Here is a 25379-nt window from a genome sequence, read left to right as displayed (position 1 = left end):
GCTTTACAGCTAAGCAGGATAAACTAATCTGAAGCCAATTTAGGAATGAGCTACAGGTAGTTGTTCACATATATGACTATAATGGAATCTACCAATTATCATTGTTTGCCATGACGGCCTTATTATACGCTATTGGTGTGATTTGCAAAAACTAGAAGTGGTAGTTTTCAGCAAAACCATTGTAAAATGCAGTCATGTGACGTGGGATACTGTAAATGGCTGTACAGGTGGCCACGTTGCCAAGTTTGGCCACTTGACTATGGAGGAACCACAACTATTGAAACTTTATAGATCATAAGTCTCCCTTTTTCTGGTCTTCGTAACGTTGAACAATTGCAAAGTTACTGGGCATAAATTGAGATTACCTGAAAGATTGAACACAAACTTTAAGATGGGTTGAAGGATCTCTGAACAATTTTTTTCTAAAGTTTTCTTCTTCTTCTTAAAAATACAGTGGTGGGATCGGAAGCTTTGGTTGGTCATATCCAAAACTTTGGAGGGGGGGGGTGTCATGTGTAACCGAAATCGCCAAATTGTGTATGCCACCTTCCCAGGGACTATATCTGGAACAAGAACTATAATCTCTAGAATGTTTATCTTTGATGACTGTAGAGCATTCTGAACAGTCTTCTACTTCTTCAAAATCCTCATCGATTCGGAAAGCAACAGCTTCAGAAACGAGGATAGAAGCAGAATAAAGATAAGGAAATAGAAGAAGAAAAAATCAGAGTATGCCTTCTGGTCATTTTTAACGCCGGGAATAAGGATTGATCGAAGCAGACAGCATAGGTAATGTATGCTTTTCTATCCTGAATTTCAATGTTAAAATTTAAAAATAATGGTTCCTAATCTTTAAGGGTGATTCCGGTTAAAGTCAAAACATCAAATAATGGCCTGATGATGTAAGCAATGTTGTTTGAAGAGAGATGTTGTTTGAGAGAGGGGCTTGTGAAACATCCAGCCCCATGGAAATTGTGAATGTTGCTTTTTTAAAGTGTTGTCTTTGTCTTTATCCCCCTTCCCTTGTCTATTGTGAGCCGCCCGGGGTCCTTCGGGAGTGGGCGCATACAAGACAAATAAACTTAAACTTAAACTTAAACTTAAACTTAAACTTAAACTTAAACTTAAACTTAAACTTAAACATGTGTTGCACATTTAAAAAATCAGATAGAACTTGATTCTACTGTTTCAGCCATCACCTTGTTATTTTTAACCACATCTTATCTTTCCGCTAATCTTCCAGAGAGGGTAAGTATAAAAAACCTTGAGGATTTTATTTGGAATATTGAGTAAATGTCAACAACCCCAAAAACATCTGGAAAGCTACAAGCCGGAAGACAAAGCATTTACTCCTCCTTCAAATTTTCATGTAAAACAATTTCTATCACATTGTCAAAAAACGGGAAGAAGCAACGTTGATATTAGGATGTCACAGAATCTCAAATTTGCCTAGTCTGTTTACCGATGTGTTGTTTTATGATATTTGAAGCCTGGAAAGAGTTAATTTCAGAGGCAAGTGATTGAGGCAATCGAAATGAAAGGTTTTCCCCCCTTCCCCCTTGATATACAGTAATTGCAAATTAAATGTAGAAGAATACCCATTCAATATTTTGATTATTCTGAAGTATTTTGAGTTTAGATTTTTTTTTATTGGATCATGCAATGAGAGGATTGTGTCGATGAGTATATCATTCCGTACCTCTTTTTTCCCCTCCTGAAATACAGAATTGTTTTTGCTAAATTACAAACTGCTGATTTGTTAATCGTATGCAGCTAGCTTATTTTATATAAATCTGCAAAAGGTGTTAGACCTGGTGATTCCTTTCATCGTTTTAAATCTATGGGACCTGAAGCACTGTGTTTAAAAGTTTGCAGGCAAATCGAAATGAAAGGTTTTCCCTTCCCTTGATATACAGTAATTGCAAATTAAATGTAGAAGAATAAACCCATTCAAATATTTTGAAATTCTGAAGTATTTTGAGTTAGATTTTTTTTTTAATTGATCATGCAATGAGAGGAATTGTGTCGATGAAACTTTTTTTTCAGGGAATGAAAAATAAAATTAATTTTCTTTCTTCTTTCTCTCTCTCTCTCTTTTGCTTAAGCTCGCGAAGAGCTCAAAATCAAGAAGGAAATCTTTAATATCCAAAGCGGTGAAAGTTATTTCAGAGGATGATGGTATGGGGAAGGCAATGCAGTAACACCAAAGGCTACCACAACTACTATAATATCACTACAACAAAGATGCCATCCACCACAAGCACACAAAGATGCCATCCACCACAGGCACAACAAAGATACCATCCACCAAGGCAAACAAAGAGCCATCCACCACAGCACAACAAGATACCATCCACCACAGGCACAACAAAGATGCCATCCACCACAGGCACAACAAAGATGCCATCCACCACAACCACAACACAGACATCTACATCATCCACCACCACAACACAGCCATCACCTACAACAATGGAAGAAATGGCTTCCACAGCAACCTCTACCACAACGAAGTTGACATCCATTCGCTACTATAAAGTCCTTACCCCACAATAATGACGACAAAGTTGCCCTCCACCAGCACCAGCACCACAATTCCTACTACCACCTCCACAAAGCTGCCGTCCACCACAAGTACGACCACAAAGCTACAACACCACCGCAACAACAACACTGCCACCCACAACTACCACCATCGCCACCACCACAATCAAGCCGTCCCACGAGTAGCACAGAACCTCCTCTACCACAACTACTGTGCTGCCATCTACTTCTACCACGCTAGGCAAAACTACGAGGTTACAACCCAAGGACATAAAGGTATTTAACCAACTGGGTGATCAGTTGGCTATTTCCCAATCTCATCTGAGCATGCACTCATTCTTCAAAATTACAACCATGAAACTATTAGGTTTGCACCCTACGCTGCTTCTACAACCAGTAGGATATCTTGCTACTAAAACTACGGTAACGGAAGAAACACGAATGCTATTTCTTCAAGCCAGGTCTTCCTCACTTAAAGCAATAACAAGAATGTCTAGCAGAGATACTACTACTGTACACATCAAGAGAAATAAGAATGAAGCTAATATATGACAAAGTTACAGAACAATGAAACAAGTACGGCGACAGATGAAACTAACACACAGATACTAACACGCAAGGAAAGAGACTGTAACAACAGCTAGTAAACATACGAGCAGTAGAGCAGACCAACCCCAACAACTTTATGAACAATAAAAGAGAACAATCCAGAGAGAACTACCACCAACAGACCACCACAAATACACAGACTGGCCAAAGTAAGAAAGTCATAAAATGACAGTCTAGAAAGAATATTCCAGTCACCAGAAAGGAAACCAACAAAATACAACCAACGCTCAGATGGAATTGATAAAAATGATATCGAGATAGACTTCTGCAGTGACAGAAGAATATTACTAATCCAGATATAAGATGTATGTCACAGAGACTGCAGTGTCACCAACTCTACATGAACAACCAGACCTCACGAGTTGATAAAAGTACGATTCACCAGAACTACTGCAGTGACAAAGGCCTCAATTACACAGACTGGTCCAGTTGGACATGGAATAAAAGTAACAATACCAGAAAACAACATTCCTGTCACAGAGTCAGGAAGAACATCAGAGGAGAATTCAGCTTGTGACAGAAACACCCATTCACGACTGACCAAGATGGGACCAGTCAAAAGACTGGACAATCCAGACACAAGCACAGCCGTCACAGACAAACAATGTCAACAACAATTCGAATATAAAGTCCTGTGTAAACTGATAAAGTGACATCCAGAAACAAGCACAGCTGTCACAGAAAGCAAACAATGTCAACAACAAATTCTGAACACACAAGTCTGTTGTAATGATAAAGTGACAATCCAGAAACAAGCACAGCCTGTCACAGAAGCAACTGTCAACAACAAATTCTGAACACACAAGCCTGGTGGTAACTGATAAAAGTGACCGTCCAAGAGAAACTTCAGCTGTGACAGAAACACCCATTTCAAGACTGGCAAGATGAGACCAGTCAAAAGACTGAAAATCCAGAAACAAGCACAGGTCACAGAAGCAAACCAATGTCAAAACACATTCGAACAGACAAGTCTGGTGTAAAAGGAAAAGAGACAGTCCAGAGAGTACTTCAGCTGTGACAGAAAACACCCATTTCACAGACCTGACCAAGATGAGACCAGTCAAAAGATGACAATCCAGAAACAAGCACAGCCGTCACAGAAAACAACAATGTCAACACACATTCGAACAGACAAGTCCTGGTTGTAACTGATAAAAGTGACAGTCCAGAGACAACTTCAGCTGTGACAGAAAAACACCCATTTCACAGATGACCAAGATGAGACAATCCAAAGATGACAATCCAGACAAGCACCGCCGGCACAGAACAACAATGTCAACAACACATTCTGAACAGACAAGTCCTGGGTAACTGATAAAGGAGGACAGTCCAGAGGAAAACTTCAGCTGTGACAGAAACACCATTTCACAGACTGACAGATGATGAGACAGTCAAAAGCTGACAATCCAGAAACAAGCACAGCCGTCACAGAAACAACAATGAACACACATTCCGAACAGACAAGTGGTGTAACTGATAAAAGTGACAGTCCAGAGACAACTTCAGCTGTGACAGAAACACCCATTTCACAGACTGACCAAGATGAGACCAGTCAAAAGACTGACAATCCAGAAACAAGCACAGCCATCACAGAAACAACAATGTCAAACACACATTCGGAACAGACAAGTCCTGGTGTAACTGAAAAAGTGACAGTCCAGAGAAAACTTCAGCTGTGACAGAAACACCCATTTCACAGACTGACCAAGATGAGACCAGTCAAAAGACTGACAATCCAGAAAAGAACAGCTGTCACAGAGCAACAATGTCAACAACAAATTCCGAACAGACAAGTCCTGGTGTAACTGATAAAAGTGCCAGTCCAGAGAGAACTTCAGCTGTGACAGAAACACCCATTTCACAGATGACCAAGATGAGACCAGTCAAAGACTGACAATCCAGAAACAAGCACAGCCGTCACAGAACACAACAATGTCAACAAACATTCTGAACAGACAAGTCTTGGTGTAACTAATAAAAGTGACAGTCCAGAGAGAATTTCACCTGTGACGAAACACCCATTTCACAGACTGACCAAGATGAAACCAGTCAAAAGACTGACAATCCAGAAACAAGCACAGCCGTCACAGAAGCAACAATGTCAACCACACATTCTGAACAGACAAGTCCTGGTGTAACTGATAAAAGTGACAGTCCAGAGAAACTTCAGCTGTGACAGAAACACCCATTTCACAGACTGACCAAGATGAGACCAGTCAAAAGACTGACAATCCAGAAACAAGAACAGCTGTCACAGAAGCAACAATGTCAACAACACATTCCGAACAGACAAGTTCTGGTGTAACTGATAAAAGTGACAGTCCAGAGAAGACTTCAGCTGTGACAGAAACACCCCATTTCACAGACTGACCAAGATGAGCCAGTCAAAAGACTGACAATCCAGAAACAAGCACAGCCGTCACAGAAACAACAATGTCAACAAACATTCGAACAGACAAGTCTGGTGTAACTGATAAAAGTGACAGTCCAGAGACAACTTCAGCTGTGACAGAAACACCCATTCACAGACTGACCAAGATGAGACCAATCAAAAGACTGACAATCCAGAACAAGCACAGCCGTCACAGAAAACAACAATGTCAACAACACATTCTGAACAGACAAGTCCTGGTGTAACTGATAAAAGAGACAGTCCAGAGAGAAAACTTCAGCTGTGAGAAACACCCATTTCACAGACTGACCAAGATGAGACCAGTCAAAAGACTGACAATCCAGAAACAAGCACAGCCGTCACAGAAACAACAATGTCAACAACACATTCCGAACAGACAAGTCCTGGTGTAACTGATAAAAGGACAGTCCAGAGACAACTTCAGCTGTGACAGAAACACCCATTTCACAGACTGACCAAGATGAGACCAGTCAAAAGACTGACAATCCAGAAACAAGCACAGCCATCACAGAAACAACAATGTCAACAACACATTCGAACAGACAAGTCCTGGTGTAACTAAAAAGTGACAGTCCAGAGAAAACTTCAGCTGTGACAGAAAACCCATTTCACAGACTGACCAAGATGAGACCAGTCAAAAGAGACAATCCAGAAACAAGAACAGCCGTCACAGAAAACAACAATGTCAACAACACATTCCGAACAGACAAGTCCTGGTGTAACTGATAAAAGGACAGTCCAGAGACAACTTCAGCTGTGACAGAAACACCCATTTCACAGACTGACCAAGATGAGACCAGTCAAAAGACTGACAATCCAGAAACAAGCACAGCCATCACAGAAACAACAATGTCAACAACACATTCGGAAAGACAAGTCCTGGGTAACTGATAAAAGTGACAGTCCGAGAAAACTTCAGCTGTGACAGAAAACCCATTTCACAGACTGACCAAGATGAGACCAGTCAAAAGACTGACAATCCAGAAACAAGAACAGCTGTCACAGAAGCAACAATGTCAACAACAAATTCCGAAGACAAGTCTGGTGTAATGATAAAAGTGACAGTCCAGAGAGAACTTCAGCTGTGACAGAAACACCCATTTCACAGACCAAGATGAGACCAGTCAAAAGACTGACAATCCAGAAACAAGCACAGCCGTCACAGAAACAACAATGTCAACAACACATTCTGAACGACAAGTCTTGGTGTAACTAATAAAAGTGACAGTCCAGAGAGAATTTCACCTGTGACAGAAACACCCATTCACAGACTGACCAAGATGAAACCAGTCAAAAGACTGACAATCCAGAAACAAGCACAGCCGTCACAGAAGCAACAATGTCAACCACACATGAACAGACAAGTCCTGGTGTAACTGATAAAAGTGACAGTCCAGAGAAAACTTCAGCTGTGACAGAAAACACCCATTTCACAGGACCAAGATGAGACCAGTCAAAAGATGACAATCCAGAAACAAGAACAGCTGTCACAGAAGCAACAATGTCAACAACACATTCCGAACAGACAAGTTCTGGTGTAACTTAAAAGTGACAGTCCAGAGAAGACTTCAGCTGTGACAGAAACACCCATTTCACAGACTGACCAAGATGAGACCAGTCAAAAGACTGACAATCCAGAAACAAGCACAGCCGTCACAGAAACAACAATGTCAACAACACATTCCGAACAGACAAGTCCTGGTGTAACTGATAAAAGTGACAGTCCAGAGACAACTTCAGCTGTGACAGAACACACCCATTTCACAGACTGACCAAGATGAGACCAATCAAAAGACTGACAATCCAGACACAAGCACAGCCGTCACAGAAACAACAATGTCAACAACACATCTGAACAGACAAGTCCTGGTGTAACTGATAAAAGAGACAGTCCAGAGAAAACTTCAGCTGTGACAGAAACACCCATTTCACAGACTGACCAAGATGAGACCAGTCAAAAGACTGAAAATCCAGAAGCAAGCACAGCGTCACAGAACAACAATGTCAAACACATTCCGAACAGACAAGTCCTGGGTAACTGATAAAAGTGACAGTCCAGAGAAGACTTCAGCTGTGACAGAAACACCATTTCACAGACTGACCAAGATGAAACCAGTCAAAAGGCTGACAATCCAGAAACAAGCACAGCCGTCACAGAAGCAACAATGTCAAAACACATTCTGAACAGACAAGTCCTGGTGTAACTGATAAAAGTGACACTCCAGAGAGAAACTTCAGCTGTGACAGAAACACCCATTTCACAGACTGACCAAGATGAGACCAGTCAAAAGACTGACAATCCAGAAACAAGCACAGCTGTCACAGAAGCAACAATGTCAAAACAATTCTGAACACACAAGTCCTGGTGTAACTGATAAAAGTGACAGTCCAGAGAAAACTTCAGCTGTGACAGAAACACCCATTTCACAGACTGACCAAGATGAGACCAGTCAAAAGAATGTCAATCCAGAAACAAGCACAGCTGTCACAGAAGCAACAATGTCAACAACAAATTCTGAACACACAAGTCCTGGTGTAAACTGATAAAAGTGACACTCCAGAGAGAACTTCATCTGTGACAGAAACACCCTTTCACAGACTGACCAAGATGAGACCAGTCAAAATACTGACAATCCAGAAACAAGAACAGCCGTCACAGAAGCAACTATGACATCAACAACTTCAGAATATGTTACAGTGACGCCAATTAACGTGTCTGATATGAGACCAGTCACCAAACAGGCAATCTAGAGACAAGCACTTCGGTCACAGAGAAAACCACAACGCTAACAAATTCAGATCACACAATTGATGCCATTGATCAAAGTGACAATCCATTGAGAACTTCTGCTATGACAATAATGGCCACTACAGACTGCTCTACATGAGACAAGTGATAAAAGAGACAATCCAGAAATAAGCCCTTCTGTCACAGAGGCAACAATGATTTCAACAAATGCAGGTGACACAAGCCGCACTGATGGAATTGACAAAAGTGACAATCCAAACAGGAGTACCAGTAACGGAAACAGCAACCACAAAGTCTGGTCAAGATGAGTCCAGTCATAAAACAGACATCCAGAAAGACCTTTTGCCGTGACCGAATAATTACACCCCCTATTCGAAACAGGCCAGGTAGCAACAGCACAAAAACTACAGCCACAACAGAATCAAATCTTAGTTCACCTAGCCCAAATAATGAAAAAGAGAAGGGCAGATATCATTACCAAAATCCCTCGGACATTACTTGTTGAAACCACAACCTCCCCTCGAATAAATAAACCTGAACGTCCAGATGTAATAACTAATAAAAAAATTAATCTTGTTTCAGATAAAGAAACCACAAAGGAAAACCCAACTAATACAGTAACACAAGTGAGTACAACTTCCAGCACCCTATCTTCTACAACAAACAAAATTACGTCATATTCCTCTACTTGGTCCACTACTGTTATTCCTACCACACAAAGGAAAGTCACCTCTTACTCCAGCCCAAAAGATGGTACCGTTTCCACAACTAAATCTCCAGCAATGGTTTTCAACAAAACTACAGCATACGTTCCACCAGAAAAGATTGATGCAACTCTGTTATACAAAGGTACATTCGCTTTTTCATCCACATCACTGTACTGAAGCCCTTTATGATAGCAATGATGTACTATAATAAGTAGTTAAGTTGTAGTTAAGTTTATTTATAGGCCACCCTTTTCCCTGAGGGGACTCAGGGCGGCTTACAACTTATATAGGAAGGGGAAACATACAAAGACATATAGGACAATACATAATTAAAAGAGTAAAGCAACATTCATTCAACATTCGGGCGGGGATGGAATATAATCTTTAACCCAGGCCTGACAGGATAGCCAGGTCTTAAGGGCTGTGCGGAAGGTCTGGAGGGTGGTGAGGGTACGAATCTCCACGGGGAGATCGTTCCAAAGGGTCGGAGCTGCAACTGAAAAGGCTCTCCTCCGTGTAGTTGCTAGTCGACACTGACTGGCAGATGGAACTCGGAGGAGGCCCAGTCTATGCGATCTGATGGGTCGTGAGGAGGTAATTGGCAGGAGTCAATAAGTGTGAACATCGTTATAACTATGTTTCTGAAAGGCACTGAGATGTATATGTGAGTGGAGAGTTGTATGTGGGCCCAACACATGGATGATAGAAGATTGGGTTGTTTTATAAAGGGAGATTGGAAGAAGAAGAGATGCGTTCTTGACCAAAATGGTAATATCTCAGGAGCCCCAATATATCTGAAAAACCTTATAGCCTTAAAAATAAGGGGTTCTTTTTTTGCTTTTAAAATCTTGCATATTTCCAGATATTTTTTTTCTTAATGCCTTGCTCTATTTTGGAATTTTTAAATTGAATGCTTGGGTTCTTACTGCTGGATAATAGTTTCTTTTCAGTTTGGAAAGATGTTCTACGAGGATTGTTACATGATTCGATGAGGCGATTTATGTCCTTGTTTCCATTGTATTTTGCCTTTCTTCTATTAAGTTCAACATTGTTTCCCCGACCTGTATTTTATGGTGGGATAAGTGGAGAAAAAAATGGCAATTTCCTGAATATGATCCTCAAGTTTCATGACTAAATTGAGATATAAGCTTCAGGCTTCCGACATTATATACAATTCCCATTAATTGTAGCCTTCCGTGATTGGACATGATGGAAATTGAAGATTTTGAGAGGAACATATTTGGAAAATACTGTTGTCTCCAAAAGAGATCCTTGAAAGTTTGGTTGAACAACTCTTTCTTAAAGTACTATCATTAAGCATCTAAGCATTCTGGTCGTATTATTCATGTCTGATTTTTTCATGGCCCACACACATTTTGTATGTGTCTCTCCCTCCCATCAGTTCTTTAAAGATCAATGTGACTATTAATGTGACTGAACTATTGTTATGATCTAACCTTGGTGAACAAACTTATTTTGAAAATGCAATATATATTTAATGAGTTGCTTAATAAGGGCTTTGGCTGTATATTGGTAACCTGTGACACATTTATTCTGACTTAGGCTTCCCCACAAAGCCTGAAGCAGATTCCTGGTCCTGACAAAACCCCTTTTATAAATAAATGTGATTTCCTCTCTGACTTATTCTGACTTAGGCTTCCCCACAAAGCCTGAAGCAGATTCCTGGTCCTGACAAAACCCCTTTTATTAAATAAACGTGATTTCCTCTCATTCACATTCAGCAAAGGCCTGATGAAGAGTCTTTCAAAGGTGAATTTATGACCACAGACCTTATATAGCTTGGAAAGCTGCCATGTAAATATTTTCCAAAGCAGTCCTGCACAAGGAAAGGCTTGGCACAGAGTCTCTGAGATTCACCGACAGATCTTCAGACTCCTGAGATGAACAAAAAACAGACAAATTGTTTCCTGCAAAAGAGTTGAAATTTTATAGAAATAAATACCAAGGGTGCCCTTTTAAATTACATAATTTATCTGGATTAAACACATTGGTAATCATATAAATTGTATGTTCCAAAATCGAATATATCATAAGAACTTTTCCCTGAAAATGTTGTGAAAGAACAGAACTATTTCTGATAAAATAATATTAACCCAATGCATTATGCCTTAATTCACATTTTAGTTTTAGGAAACATTGGGGTATGTCTCTGTCTTCTCTCTTCTCAAGTTATGCATTGCATTCGCTATATAATTTACAGTGTTTATATATAAAACCTGCATTCTAAAACTAGAAAAATTAATTACTTATTAGATGTACCAGATGAGATGAACTTGTGCAACAGAAGCCTGTAGACGGGATTGTCCCTCTACAAATGGATCACTTGCGGTGTTCAGAGGTGAGTTGGCACATGACAGACTTTAAGTTTTGGACAAAATGTTACAGATTAAAATATGCATTTGCTATGAACATTTCAGCCTGAGATCAGGGTGAATTTATACAATGGTAATCAGTGGTGAGATTCAGCCGGTTCGCACCTGTTTGGGAGAACCGGTTGGTAACTTTCTAAGCAGTTCGGAGAACCGGTTGTTGGAAGAAATCTCCTTTTGTTTTTTCCCACTTTGCAGGGCTAATTCTGTAGGGAAGGCAGGAAGGAAACATTCTGGTGTTGCTTCTAGCCTAATCTTTATTGCCTGCTTACAGAAACTGCCTCTCCAGTTAACCCTTATTACCATTGTAACAATTAAGTCAAAGTGCCATCGACCTGAGTGACCTTGACTTGGCCACGCCCACATGGTCACATGACCACCGAGCCACACCTACCCAGCCGGTCATTAGGGCAGAGAACTGGTTGGTAAATTATTGAATCCCCCACTGGTGGTAACGTACTGGTTCTTAAAATGAAATTTACACTGCTAATGTGCACTGCCACGTTCAGAATGTGCCCTCCAGAATTGGGGCAAGATCATTTGGACAACTTAGAAACAAAGCATTAACTTTGGTAGAAAAGATTACATAAACCTCATAAACTACCCAAACTCAGCCTTCTCTGTGGTGTTTGGAGATTCTTGGAATAATAGTTTAACACAAGTGGGAGAGTGAAGTTTGTATAGAATTCTACAAACTAGTTGCCGAAGCCACTATGGGCCATCCACTTTTCACCTGTCACAAATTTCTATTTATTGTGAAATCTGCCTTGTTGCTAAGAGCTTCCTGGATGAGTATTAATATATTGTTTCCTTTCCAAACTCTGGCATTTACTCGGCTTTGCAGGTCATTACTACTGGCTGCTAAATGGAACGAGCCCACCCTCTCCTCAACCGCGTAAAATCTCCGAGGGATGGCATATCCCTTCCCCCATCGACACAGTGTTCTCCAGATGTAACTGTGATGGCAAAACCTTTTTTTCAAGGTAAGTCATATTACTTTTCCACAATAGGGGGCCGAGGTGGCGCAGTGGTTAGGGTGCAGTACTGCAGGCCACTTCAGCTGACTGTTATCTGCAGTGCAGCGGTTCTAATCTCACCGGCTCAGGGTTGACTCAGCCTTCCATCCTTCCGAGGTGGGTGAAATGAGGACCCGGATTGTTGTTGGGGGCGATATGCTGACTCTGTAAACCGCTTAGAGAGGGCTGAAAGCCCTATGAAGCGGTATATAAGTCTAACTGCTATTGCTATTTGCTATTGCTATTGCTAATTTGAGTCTTGATACCCTAAGAGTTAAGAAATGGAAAGACTGTACAGTATATTTTTTTAAAAAAATCTGAAATGTCACGTGAAGCAAGAGAAAACAAGATATTGTTGATCAACAGATGATTATCAAGTAAACATCCCACACTTCATTTATATTATATGCAACTTGTTACAAATTACCAGATTTCCTTTGCAATACTTTTATTCTTATTTTCCATTTTCATAGCATATAATCACATGTATACTATTACATGTCGATATCCTATTGTATTAAGTAGTAATTACATCAGTTCCTCTTGTCATCAACGCTCAGAAAGATAAAAACCCATTATTAGCTCTTCTGCTCTCCATACACCTCTTTCTTCTGCCTCTCCCCTACCTCCTTTCTTCCCTCCATCATCCTTTCCTACTCTACTTCCCCTTCCCTTCTCCTTCTCCTCTCAAAGCCAACATTCCACACACACCGACCTATATTATAGAAAAAGGCAGCTCTGATCACGCTTTGCTCACACAAGCACGAAGCCAAAGGCACCAGCCTGAAGATGACGGGTGGACCTCGTCGAAACATCGCCGAGATACTGGTGTGTGTGGTGTGGTGTGTGTGTGTGTGTGTGTGGTGTGAGAGAGAGAGAGATATGACAAGACAGTGTGTCAGTTCAGCTCCTTGAAGGGAAGGTAGGGTATCATTTCATTCAATTTATGTAACTTTCATTTCATAATGAAATTAAATCATTACATTCAAGTTCATTAATAGCAATAGCAATAGCAGTTAGACTTATATACCGCTTCATAGGGCTTTCAGCCCTCTCTAAGCGGTTTACAGAGAGTCAGCATATTGCCCCCAACAATCCGGGTCTCATTTTACCCACCTCGGAAGGATGGAAGGCTGAGTCAACCCTGAGCCGGTGAGATTTGAACCGCTGAACTGCTGATCTAGCAGTAGCCTGCAGTGCTGCATTTAACCACTGCGCCACCTCGGCTCTTTCAGGCAAGAAGTACCCTTGAATATTTTAAGGTCATATAGGGGCTGCACTTCGAGAAGTAATTGGGACCAAGACAAAAGAATTTTACTTTGTCTCTTTCACATTTAAATAAAATGTGCTCCGGGTGCTCTTCAATAAAAATTGAAGAGCACCCGGAGACTTCAGCTAGTACAGAACGCGGCCGCGCGAGAGTGATTGTGGGCGCACCCGGTTCGCCCACATAACACCTATCCTCCGCGAGCTGCGCTGGCTGCCTGTAGATCTCCGGGTGCAATTCAAGGTCTTACTTCACCCATAAAGCGCTCCATGGTAGTGGATCTGACTATTTGGGAGACCGCCTCTGCCAATAACCTCCCTGCGTCCCATCAGATCGCATAGAGCGGGCCTCCTCCGTATTCCATCCGCCAGTCAGTGCCGACTGGCGACCACCCGGAGGAGAGCCTTCTCAGTTGCTGCTCCGACGCTATGGAACAATCTCCCCGTGGAGATTCGTACCCTGACCACAGTCCAGGCCTTCCGCACAGCCGTCAAGATCTGGCTAGCCCGTCAGGCCTGGGGATAAATTTTCTTGCCCCTCCCGAATGCGTGAAGGTTGTTGTTTTAGTACTTTTTAGTTATCTCACATTTTTTTCTGTATTTTGTCTTTCATTCCCCTTCCCTTACTATTGAAGCCGCCCTGAGTCCCCTCAGGGAAAAGGGCGGCCTATAAATGCTAAATAAAATCTAAAAAAAAATCTAAAACTAAATGAAAACATAATTGTCCTATTAAACTTTGTGAACTTGGTGACAACTTTGGGAGGGGCTTGGGCCCTGTATGTCATGTACAGGGACATAGACAGCCCGTAAACCACATATTGCATACCTGTGATGTACTGTCTTAACTTGGGATCCCGAATTGTCACCTCTTTCATATATTCCTAAGATGTATTGCCAGGAATTTTGAAGGCTAATTTGCCTTAAAATTGTCCTGCTCCCAAAACCTCAAATAAACTTAGCTTAGCAGGGACACAGGTGGGTCAGGTTAACATATACTTTTATAGAAAATATTACGCTTATTAAAAAAAATCAAGCTAATTCCTTCCATGTAACCAAAGATAATAAATGGATGCTCTGTTTCTCTATGCTTACTCCAAATCCACTATTAAAATATATGTTTTTAGTCCTCCTTCCTGGTGAACTATCTCTGAAGGAACAGGAGAAATGGCTGGGAATTCTTGGACTCATAGTTCCACCTGAAGAGCAACAAGTTGAAGAATGCTAGTTCTAGAAACTAGATTTAGTAAAGGGTAAATAATGGCATCCATTTGTTGTAGTGGTTAAGGCATCATGCTAGAATTAGGAAGACTGAGTTCTAGTCCCACTTTAGATATAAATCCAGCCAGGTGATCTTGGACCAGTCTCCTTTTCAGTCCCAGGAAGGAGGTAATTGCAAAGCACTTATGAAACACATCCCCCCCACCTGTTGTGGCCCAGCAGGAGCCCTTGGAGCTGCTACCAGACTCCAACAGCGAGTGGCCCTCTGAGTCGGCTCTGGAGGATGTGGAGGACCCTGGACAGGGTTCCGACTCCGAGCAGGGCGCAGAGAGACTGGTTGGCCACCAGGAGGTGCCTGAGCCTTGGACCAGTGGGGAGGAGACAAAGGAGAGTGAGCCGGAGGCCAGTAGTGAGTTGTTCCTGGATGCACGCCATCGAAGAGTTAATAGGCATCAGGAACAATTAAGCAATTACAGGAGGTAATTGCGCTCAGCTGGTGGTCATTAGGCTCCTCTCCAGACTATAAAAAGACTGCTTGTGCCACGGCCCTATTTGCAGAAGTCAACACAGAATTGAATGTCGGAGAACTTTGTATGAGCTTGGCAGGCTGGATGCTGCCAAGCCTTATCTGTGTTTATTGCTGCCCAAGCTTGTCTGTGCTGTGTGCTGCCAAGGACCTGTTTGTTTAATTAATGCCGTAATTATCTCTGGCTCGGAGTGTGCTTTGGTGTGGGACGAGGGTGTCATAACAGTGGAGGATATTCTTAGTGGTGGCTTGTACTCTCGGGGGATTTGGTTGGTTCTGAACCGAATTCCAGATGCAAGTCGATTCCAATTGCAATAGCACTTTCTGCCACTTTTTACTACTTTAAATTGATTTGCATAGGATTGCAATTGTGCTGTTAATCTGGGAATCAGTCATGAAAAGTGGTAATAAGGGTAATAAAGCAGTAAGTAAATCATGCCTACATATTTTTAAAAGCCCTTAGATTTTTATGAACAGTTTATTTATTTAAATTCATTGGCTACGCACTTCCAGTGGTTTTTTTTTAAAATTTTCCCCCAGTGCCGAGGTGGCGCGTGGTTAGAGTGCAGCACTGCAGGCTACTTCAGCTGACTGCAGTTCTGCAGTTCGGCTGTTCAAATCTCACTGGCTCAGGGTTGACTCAGCCTTCCATCCTCCGAGGTGGGTGAAATGAGGACCCGGATTGTTGGGGTGATATGCTGACTCTGTAACCGCTTAGAGGGCTGAAAGCCCTATGAAGCAGTATATAACTCTAACTGCTATTGCTATGTTTTTCTCTGTAGAAGAAAAAATTTTCAAGCCCCATATTACATTTCTTAATGAACAAATTACAAGTTGCATCAGAATTTAGTGCAACATATGCGTTCGTGTAACTTTAGTGCAACCTTAGGTGTTCGTGTAACTTCAGCTAGCATTGCACTTTTCAGGGCCCCCAATACTGGCGCTTCACCGATGATGTAATGGATACTGGCTATCCTAAGCTGATTGTGAAAGGATTTGGAGGACTGAATGGGAAAATTACGGGAGCGCTTTCAGTGGCTCCGTACAGAACCAGCCAGAATCTGTACACTTTTTCAAGAAGGTAGGTCTGTTGTGTCTATCAGGCACAAAGAAGTGGTAAATCCTTTTTATATCTATCTATGTCTTGGTAAAATACAGGAGTATTTTACTGCTGTTCTTCCCTTGTGTAGTGTGAATTGATGCTTTTGCCATTGTGACTAAAGTGAACATTTGCCTGCAACATCTTCTTCTATGGCTTCTGTCCAATAAAGCTGGCTGCACAGTGGGATTTTAGCTGTGCAGTGGAATGACCTTCACATATTTTCCTACTGCGAATCAGTGACGTGCGGTGAGGTTTATGGCTGGTGAGGCAGTCCTCTCCCCAACACCCCACTGTCTAAAGCGCTTTCTTTCGCCCGTCGAGCTCTTACTTGCAAATTACATTAATTTGAATTCCTCCCCCTCCCTCCGACCCACATACCTTTTCCAGCTGTTTCACAGAGGATTTCAACTCTGCTTCTGCCATGCCATATGAATGTAAAATTGTAAAAGGAAAAAGCAAGAGCTGCTGAGGTCGGCTGGGCTAGCTGCTGCCAGAGTCCCCAATGGGTAGGGGGAGGCAGGTCAATATTTGTAAAAGTTTTTTTTCAAAAGTTTTCAATAAAAAAAAGCTAAATTTCCATCCAGACACCTCCCTGAATGCAGTAATGTTCAAATCCGCCGGATGCTACGTAATCAGGACGAGGCAGTTAAATGTTTATTTTAAATTTCCTGCAATCTATGTCGTTTGTGAAATGCAATCAGTTATTACGCTAGGTTTTAAAAACTGGGTTTCATTGTATTACTTTTCTAGGTGGCAACGTTCAACGATATGTCTACAAAAAAAACCGAAGAAGTGCAAGAAGAAAGTCGTAACTGTGAATTATCCAGTTTATAAACCAAAGACTTTTGTCCTGAGGCAGAGACGCTTTAGACGCGCAGTACAATCTCGTCAGATCTTCCGAACCATCCGGATAAGGCAGTACCCAGTCATTCGGATCACCCACCATACAACAGGCATGGTCCTTGTTTTGCCTCGTTTAGAGGCTATGTTAATTGGGTTGTGCAATCCTACAGCTCCAAATGAAGCAGCCTAACTGTATAGAGATTAAAGTTTAAAGTTTAATAACATTTATATGCCGGCCAATCCCGTAGGACTCGGGCGGCTACAATTCAAAATAAATCAAAAGAAGAGAAAGAAAAGATAGATTTAAAAAACACCATAAACTCCGTCTAAGTGGGCTGGAACGTATTTTGGGGTCAACAGCCCCAGGCCTGCCGGAACAGCCAGGTTTTTAGTGGCTTTACGGAAGGCCGAGAGAGTGGGAAGGGTCCAGATCTCTGCGGGTAGATCATTCCACAGGGCCGGGGCAGCTACAGAGAAAGACCTCCCCTAAGTAGTCGGCATTGCCCGGTCGACGATACCCGAAGGAGGCCCAGTCTGTGATCTTATAGGTCATTGGGAGGTATGTGGCAGAAGCGGTCCCGCAGATATCCAGGTCCCAAGCCATTAGGGCTTTAAAGGTAACGACCAGCACCTTGAAGTGCATTCGGAGACCGATAGGAAGCCAGTGCAGCTCCCCGAGGAGGTGTAACATGGGTGTACCTAGGTACACCCCATATCACTCGCGCGCCGCGCATTCTGGACCAATTGTAGATTGATATCTTGCTCTTTAAACATTTGTGTGCCATTAAATGTCTTCTGAATGGATTTATATCTTCGCAATTTCAAGAGAGATTGTTTTGTGTTTGCAGGAGTTCTGCAGCCAGAGGTTAAAATTACCTCCTTGGAGAGGATTTCCAAAAGAATTTAATTCTGTTATTTCTGTTCCTAATGAGGAGAAGGGGATGGGGTACGATTACTACGCATTTGCTAAAGGTATGTTGTGGCTATGACAATCACTTCAGATGCTGCCAGCTATTTGAGGCCGTTTCTCTTAAGATTTCCTCTTGAGATCCTCAGTTTCCGAACAGTCCTGTATCACATTTCTGTTCTCTCCTTAAAATAGTTTGAAAAGCTGGATAAAAACATAGCTTTGAAAGGCGAGTGAAAAATATCGTGTACGAGTACTCCATTTTTAGAAATTTTAAATAGAAAAACAGATGCAGTTTATGTGAATTTCAAATATGAAATAATTGTTGAGTAGCCATTTTTACAGCCCATTTTATTGTATGTACAAATAACACCCACTGATAAAAATATCTTCTGGTGGAATGGTACTGCATTCTTTCATGGGGTGCTAAATCTTGCACACAAAGTTTATCAAGAAACCCAGTAAAAGTCCTCAAATCGGCTTGACTCCTCAATCACATCCATGGAATTTTTTTTTTGACAGAGTTATGGAAGTATTGCCATTACCTTCTTTCAGAAAGCTTTTAAAAAATTCCTAGTGTAAACAAGCCTAAAATTCTGAGAAACTCCTTGTTGTACCACTAATCTGACCTTATTTGGCCACGTAAGAACCATGTTGCCACCTGTTCAGGAAGAAATAGAGTGGAAGGATTCAGCTCTATTTATTTATTTAGCTCAGAACTACTGTCTTACAGCGATTATTTTTTTGAGAAATCTGCCTTTATATTTTTATACCATTCAAAATAACAAAACAATATTATTGTTCACTTTCCGATAGCCACTGTGCCTTAGCATGGTAAGCATTGTGTAGTGTAAAATATTCCTTTTTTTTTGCTGCAACTGAACTTTAAATTAGATGTTGGCCACAATGTAAGAAAAAACATGACTTTGTGCGAGATATAAAATCAGACAGCACTGAATTATGCAGGATACTAATTCAATCCCATGGATCATGCTGCAACTGAACTTGGATGTTTGCTCTCCGTAGAACCATTAATCTCAATAGATAATAGATAGAAATGCTAGAAGGACCATAGTTAGCTAACATTTGTCCATTCTGGGTAGAAAACAAAAGATAGGAAGAGTTTGCACTTATTTTTTACAAGTTTAAATGGTCAAGAGGTTTCTTCCATCCTCCTTTACTTTTTTAAAAAGCTTAGCATGGTTACAACATCACTGGTCTATTGATAGACAAAAGTTGAGCTTTTTGGTGGATTTTTTATTGTGTAAAGGGCCTGGTGCTGAAAGGAAAACTTAGGATCCATTATGCATTTCAAAAATAAGTAAAAGCCCCTTTCTCTGGCCTGGTTTGAGTTGACCGAATTTTCTAGGGTTTTGTCTAACTGAAAATCCAACCCCATTTCCCCCAACGTAAGCAGATAAATGAGGCAAATGTACCTTAGCTCATTCATTTGCAATTGCTTGAGTGCTCAGTGCTATCTGTCCTCTAGAGGAATCTATGAAATGGTTCCACCACAAAACCGCGCTCGACTAAACCGCGTAGCTGACGTCATCACAGCGCGACAACAGCGCGGAGAAAAAGCATGCTGTAAACGCTAAAGCTAAAATTAACCCCTAAACCTAAGCCTAACCCCCTAAACCTAACCCTAAACCTAACCCTTAACCTAACCCTAACCTAACCCTAACCTAACCTAACCCTTAACCTAACCCTTAACCTAACTCCTAACCCTTAACCTAACCCTTAACCTAACCCTAAACCTAACCCTAAACCTAACCCTAACCCTAAACCTAACCCTTAACCTAATCCTAACCCTTAACCTAACCCTAAACCTAACCTAACCCTTAACCCTAACCTAACCCAAACCCTTAACCTAACCCTAAACCTAACCCTTACCTTAACTTGAATCGGCTTGCTTTCAAAGCGCTATTTAAAGCGCCCTTTTTTCCACGGTCGCTGTTGTCCCTGCTGATGACGTCAGCGACGCGGTTTAATCGGGCGCGCTTTAGTGGAGCGCGCTTTTGTCGTGCCACGCTATGAAATACACCAAGCTTTCCTCTGCAACAAGGCAGAGGAACTGTTTTATTGCTTTTTTTTCCAAATGACCAAAATTGCATGGAAAAAAAGGCCCTGAGGATTTACAGGATCAATTGTTTTCGACTGTTAATACTTGTGTGGCGTGATTTAACAACCCTGTTCTCCCGTCCCATTCCCTTTCAGATAACTACTACAGTTGGACGTGGCAGCAGAATAGCAAGACCAGTTACAACACAAACTGGGCAGAGTGTGTCCAACGCTTGGTACAAGTGTCCTGCAGAGTACTTTGAGACACTCAAACAACCTGAAAGAAATGCTTCTGTGTGACAGTTTCTCTAGCTTTTATTAATAAAAGACATCAAATGTTCATACAACATCCTTTTTTAACATTTAAAAAAGGCTGCTTTAAGCTTGGCAGCTATTATACTAATGCAGAATAAAGGCAGACTAAACCGCATACACCATTTCCAAAATCTGTACAGCGTTTAATTAATATTGCCCCGGTTCAGGCCTCCTCTGCCACCCATTGCATGAGTTATACCTGCAAGAAAGATATAGCAGTTATATGTTTCTTTCAATTAATTTTTTATTTGCCTCTTGATATTTTAACCATCTGTATTACAAGAATTTCCCTGCACTATTACTACTGTAAATAATCATGCCCTATCTTATTTTGAATATCTGTCAAATCTTAACAGCCATCACATCCTCAATTTGGATTGGAGAATCTATTCCATTACACCTATCTCAAGCAAAACTAGATCTGGAAACTGAATGGGGAACATCCTAAACTTCATTCAAATAATGGGAACAGGTTTTGGGAATTCTGGAAATTACGGCAACATGATTAATAAAAATGAGGTCAGTTACCATTAAGTGAATTAAATCCATGTTTAAGACAAACAGCTTCATGTAACTGCAGATATTGCTTCTAACGAGATTTTCAATTTTTAAAAAGTTTCAGCTTAAGAAATCACATTTTCTTTTCTTTTTGTCCATATAATAATGTATTTTTTTTTTTTGCTATTTACTGTGAGTCATATCTCTTTACTACACTCTCTTCTTTCTTTAAATGTTTTAATTTTCTTTGTAACTGAAACAATTAACCCAGTTGGTATATATACATGTCAAGTATGAATGGGAAGGTTCAATTAAGATGATTTATCACTATGCCCAGGAATCTGCCCGAGGTGGTGCAGTGGTTAGAGTGTAGCACTGCAGGCTACTTCAGCTGACTGCAGTTCGGCTGTTCAAATCTCACGGCTCAGGGTTGACTCAGCCTTCCATCCCTCCGAGGTGGGTGAAATGAGGACCCGGATTGTTGTTGGGGGCGATATGCTGACTCTGTAAACCGCTTAGAGAGGGCTGAAAGCCCTATGAAGCGGATATAAGTCTAACTGCTATTGCTGTTGCTAATCTTCTCAATTAAGGATCAGCACCTGAATAAGTTAGATAAGGAGCAATGGCATTTAAGGGGGATTAGATCTAGTTTGCTTATGGATTCCAGGCTGATCCTTCTTTTCACTCTGCCGCCAAGTTCTGCTATTCCTTCTATTACAATATGCAAGCTAGCAGGGGTCAAAATCCATACTTCATTTTTCTCACAGTAATTAACTTATTCAACTAAGCCCTACTGGGGTTGAAATATACTCACCTCTGTGTCTATTAAACTGACGACCGCGGACTCCAGCCCTTAAGGTTGGAGGCTGAAGTCTAACGCGTCGGAAGGGTTTGGGATGGTTGCTGCTTGTATCTGCAAAAGAAATAGTGGTGTATCGATTTTTCATGGTCATAGAAGTATTATACCTGATTTCTATACTGCAGGACTGTGTGTGGGTATAACAAATAAAAATTTAACTAGAAAATAAGTGGCAGGTTTTTTCCCTACACACAACTTTGTTGTGTGAACAGGTGAATGGTTATTTTGTATGGAGCTTTAATCAATGGAAACACAAGCAAATTTCTATATACTTTTAAAAAAGTGTTTGTAAAACATTTGGAGGATTGATAAGCGAGTTCATGCCCCGATGGATCTTTAAGTTGCAGAGAACGATTAGTGACAATTCTTTCTTTTCATATCTAGGGACTGCAATTTTTTCTACCATAAAAGCTGAAATGGTGGAAAAATAAAAATTATCAGGGCCTCAATTATTCTTTGTTTGATGACCCATATCAATGAAAATTCGTAAGTGTGGGTAGTCCTCAATTTATTATCGTAACGTAGACCAGAATTTCCATCATGAATCATGACAGTTGTTAAGTCAAGGCACCCACCTGACCTTTATGGTTTTTGGGTAGTTGTTAAATGAACGCCACAATCGTTAAGTGAATCCATATATTCCCATGGGGGGAGGGGTTGGTTGGAAATTGGCAAAATATTCCTAAATCAAGGCCAATGAAATGTTGTAACCGGCCATATAGATGAGCCAGTTGACAAGCACCTGAAATGCAGTCATGTGACCACTGGGATTGTGCAGGCCACTGGACTTCTGGAACGGATCCTAAGTAGCTTTTTTGGTTCACCGACCAAAACATAGTGGGACGTGAAAACAACATTATAACCCTAACCCTAACCCTAATCGCAGTTTTGTTGGCGCGCATTTGTCGGGCATGCATGTGTTGGGTCACGGCTCTTTTTTTTGGGGGGGGGGGAGGGCTCCATCATAACTTCCAGTCCTTAAGTGACTACCTGCACTTCAAATGATGGTTCTCTAGAGCCAGGATTTGATGGAGGTATATACCTGCAGATGAACTAGAAGGAGGATCTTGACTGGTAGAAGGAAGATCTGCTTCATCAGGAGTTTGAGATGACTCTTCCTCTTGCTGGCTATCAATGTCTAGCCCTACCTCTGAAGAAATTCTAGAACAAAAAGGGATGCACAAGGAAGAAATGTGAATAACAACAACACGTAAAAGATATACAAACACATCCCACTAGGGGCTTCAACCAACCTGTCTTAGAGCCCAGGAGAACAGCCAGGCTTTTAAGGCCATCTGAAACACCTTAATTTTATTCAGAAAACCATGCAACACTTACTTTGAAAGCAGCCGACTTTATGTTCACCCACACCTAGCGATGGCACCAGGGTGGGTTTCAACCGGTCTGCGTGGACCGGTTGGCCGGTGAACCCGGAAGTAAGTACTTCCGGGAACACCGAAGGGCCCACTTGCCCGCCCTCGCTCCTTACCGGTCTTTAAAGGCTTCTGCGCTTCCACGCAGGCGCATGGCACATACAGCGCCTGCGCGATTCTCCACGAGCAGCTGGAGCATCGCACAGGCGCTAAGACGCAGGTGTAAACTGCGCGCATGCACAAGGATGTCGCCGGCCCCGTTCCAACCGTACTGGTTGGAACGGGATTAGCAACCCACCACTGGATGGCACACGACATATTCAGCAGTGAAACTTGGATTTCATCTTCATTGTTCTAGCAAAGTAACAGTTACCATATCTGTGAGAACTAGTATGGAGGCTTTTATTTTGGAAAGATTGTTCCCTTTAATGGTGGGGCAAGAAAAAAATGGAAGCATAGAAGTGAATCTCTCACTGGTTTTCTCAGGGAGGGGCTGGCTCAGTTCTCTGTTGATTTTTACTATAAGCAATATATACTGAGACTACTACAGCTGAAAAAATAATAATATTATGCTTTGCTCCAAGAAAATTTAGTCAGTTTTGCAAAAAGCTCAATTGGGAAACAACACTGGGAAAATTTACCAATGAGTTATTGAATCCCTCTATCAAAATTAGTTCAATTGGATCTTTAGCCAGTTTGTGATAAATAAAAAAGTACACCATCATCAAGAATTAACTACACTTAGCCTTAGCCAGAGCAACAAAGTTGGATTAAAAAAAATCAATCCAGTGCAGAGTAATGTCTCCAAAGAATTTACTGGTGGTTCCATTTTACCTGCTGTTAAATTTCAATATCCCCGATATCAGAAGAGAACTAGTCTGAATTAGTTATTGATTATTTTCTTATGAACTAGTGAACTTGCAAATAATTCCCTGGAACCATCTGGCAATTTTATGTAAGGACTATATTCCTGCAGAGGGATCAAAAAGGAAAAGCAACTCATAAGGAACACTACTAATAGATAATTGGCAGAATGCCACAAATACAAGTCATTCTGGCCAGGAATGTAAAATTGAAATTTTCCCTGGGCAACTGCCTCTTTATAACTTTTTCTTTTTTCTATTTCTTTCTTTGCACTTTTCCACTTATTACTTTTCCTCACTTTCCTTACTTTCTTTTTAAAAATGTGTGCATGGTTTTTATTCTTTTAATATTTCTTTCATAAAAGTTAAAATATTGAAGCTGGCCATCAACGTATCTTGCAGTAAAGAAGTCCAGAGGTTAATTACATTCTGAATGAAGAAATACATCTTTTCTCTCCTCCAAGTCTGAATAAACCTGGTTTTGGGTTGCAATAAATAAAAAAATAAAATCTATTCCTATCTACTTTCTTCATGGCATGCCTGATTTTTATATACATCAATCATATCTCCTCTCTGTCACCTCTTTGATGAGCTAAGAAGTCCTAAACTTTCTATTCTTTTACTCTTTTATAAGTTTATAGGTTTAATAACATTTATATGCCGCCCAACCCCGTGGGACTCCGGGCGGCTTACAAAAAAATAATCAAAATAAAGAAAAGTAAGATACAGGGAGGAAAGATAGATATAAAATACAACACATCATGCACTCCATTCTGAATGGGGCTGGACCATATTTTGAGGTCAACAGCCCCAGGCCTGCCGGAACAGCCAGGTTTAATGGCTTTTCGGAAGGCCAAGAGTGGGAAGGGTCTGGATCTCTGCAGGTAGATCATTCCACAGGGCCGGGGCAGCCACAGAGAAAGACCTCCCCCGAGTAGTCGCCAACTGGCATTGCCCGGTTGACGGTACCCGGAGGAGGCCCAGCCTGTGGGATCTTATAGGTTGGGAGGTATGGCAGGGGGCGGTCCCGCAGATATCCAGTTCCCAAGCCATGTAGGGCTTTAAAGGTAAATATAAGGAGTGGTTCGATTCTCTCTTAATTTTTTTAATTATGGCACAA

At 41.3% G+C, this 25379-nt stretch overlaps 2 protein-coding genes across 2 annotated transcripts in view; one reads left to right on the top strand and one right to left on the bottom strand.

The window, feature by feature from the left end:
* The first annotated feature begins 2555 nt into the window (after positions 1 to 2555).
* Positions 2556 to 17573, top strand: PRG4 (proteoglycan 4). Its single transcript, XM_032226791.1, is given in 9 exon segments — positions 2556 to 2820; positions 11297 to 11323; positions 11326 to 11352; positions 11355 to 11381; positions 12257 to 12395; positions 16346 to 16485; positions 16488 to 16523; positions 17291 to 17323; positions 17326 to 17573. Coding segments are annotated over 9 exon segments (942 nt in total).
* Positions 17574 to 20648: 3075 nt separating this feature from the next.
* Positions 20649 to 25379, bottom strand: part of TPR (translocated promoter region, nuclear basket protein) — a 75683-nt gene continuing 70952 nt past the window's right edge. The window contains 3 exon segments of the mRNA XM_032226351.1: positions 20649 to 20865; positions 21979 to 22077; positions 23066 to 23184. Of these exon segments, the coding sequence (XP_032082242.1) occupies positions 20810 to 20865; positions 21979 to 22077; positions 23066 to 23184 (274 nt within the window). The 3' untranslated portion in view covers positions 20649 to 20809.

Source organism: Thamnophis elegans, chromosome 11 (assembly GCF_009769535.1).
Source record: "Thamnophis elegans isolate rThaEle1 chromosome 11, rThaEle1.pri, whole genome shotgun sequence".
NCBI lineage: Eukaryota > Metazoa > Chordata > Lepidosauria > Squamata > Colubridae > Thamnophis > Thamnophis elegans.
Note: the sequence above shows the minus strand (reverse complement) of the source record. Positions and strands in the feature narration are given on the sequence as shown.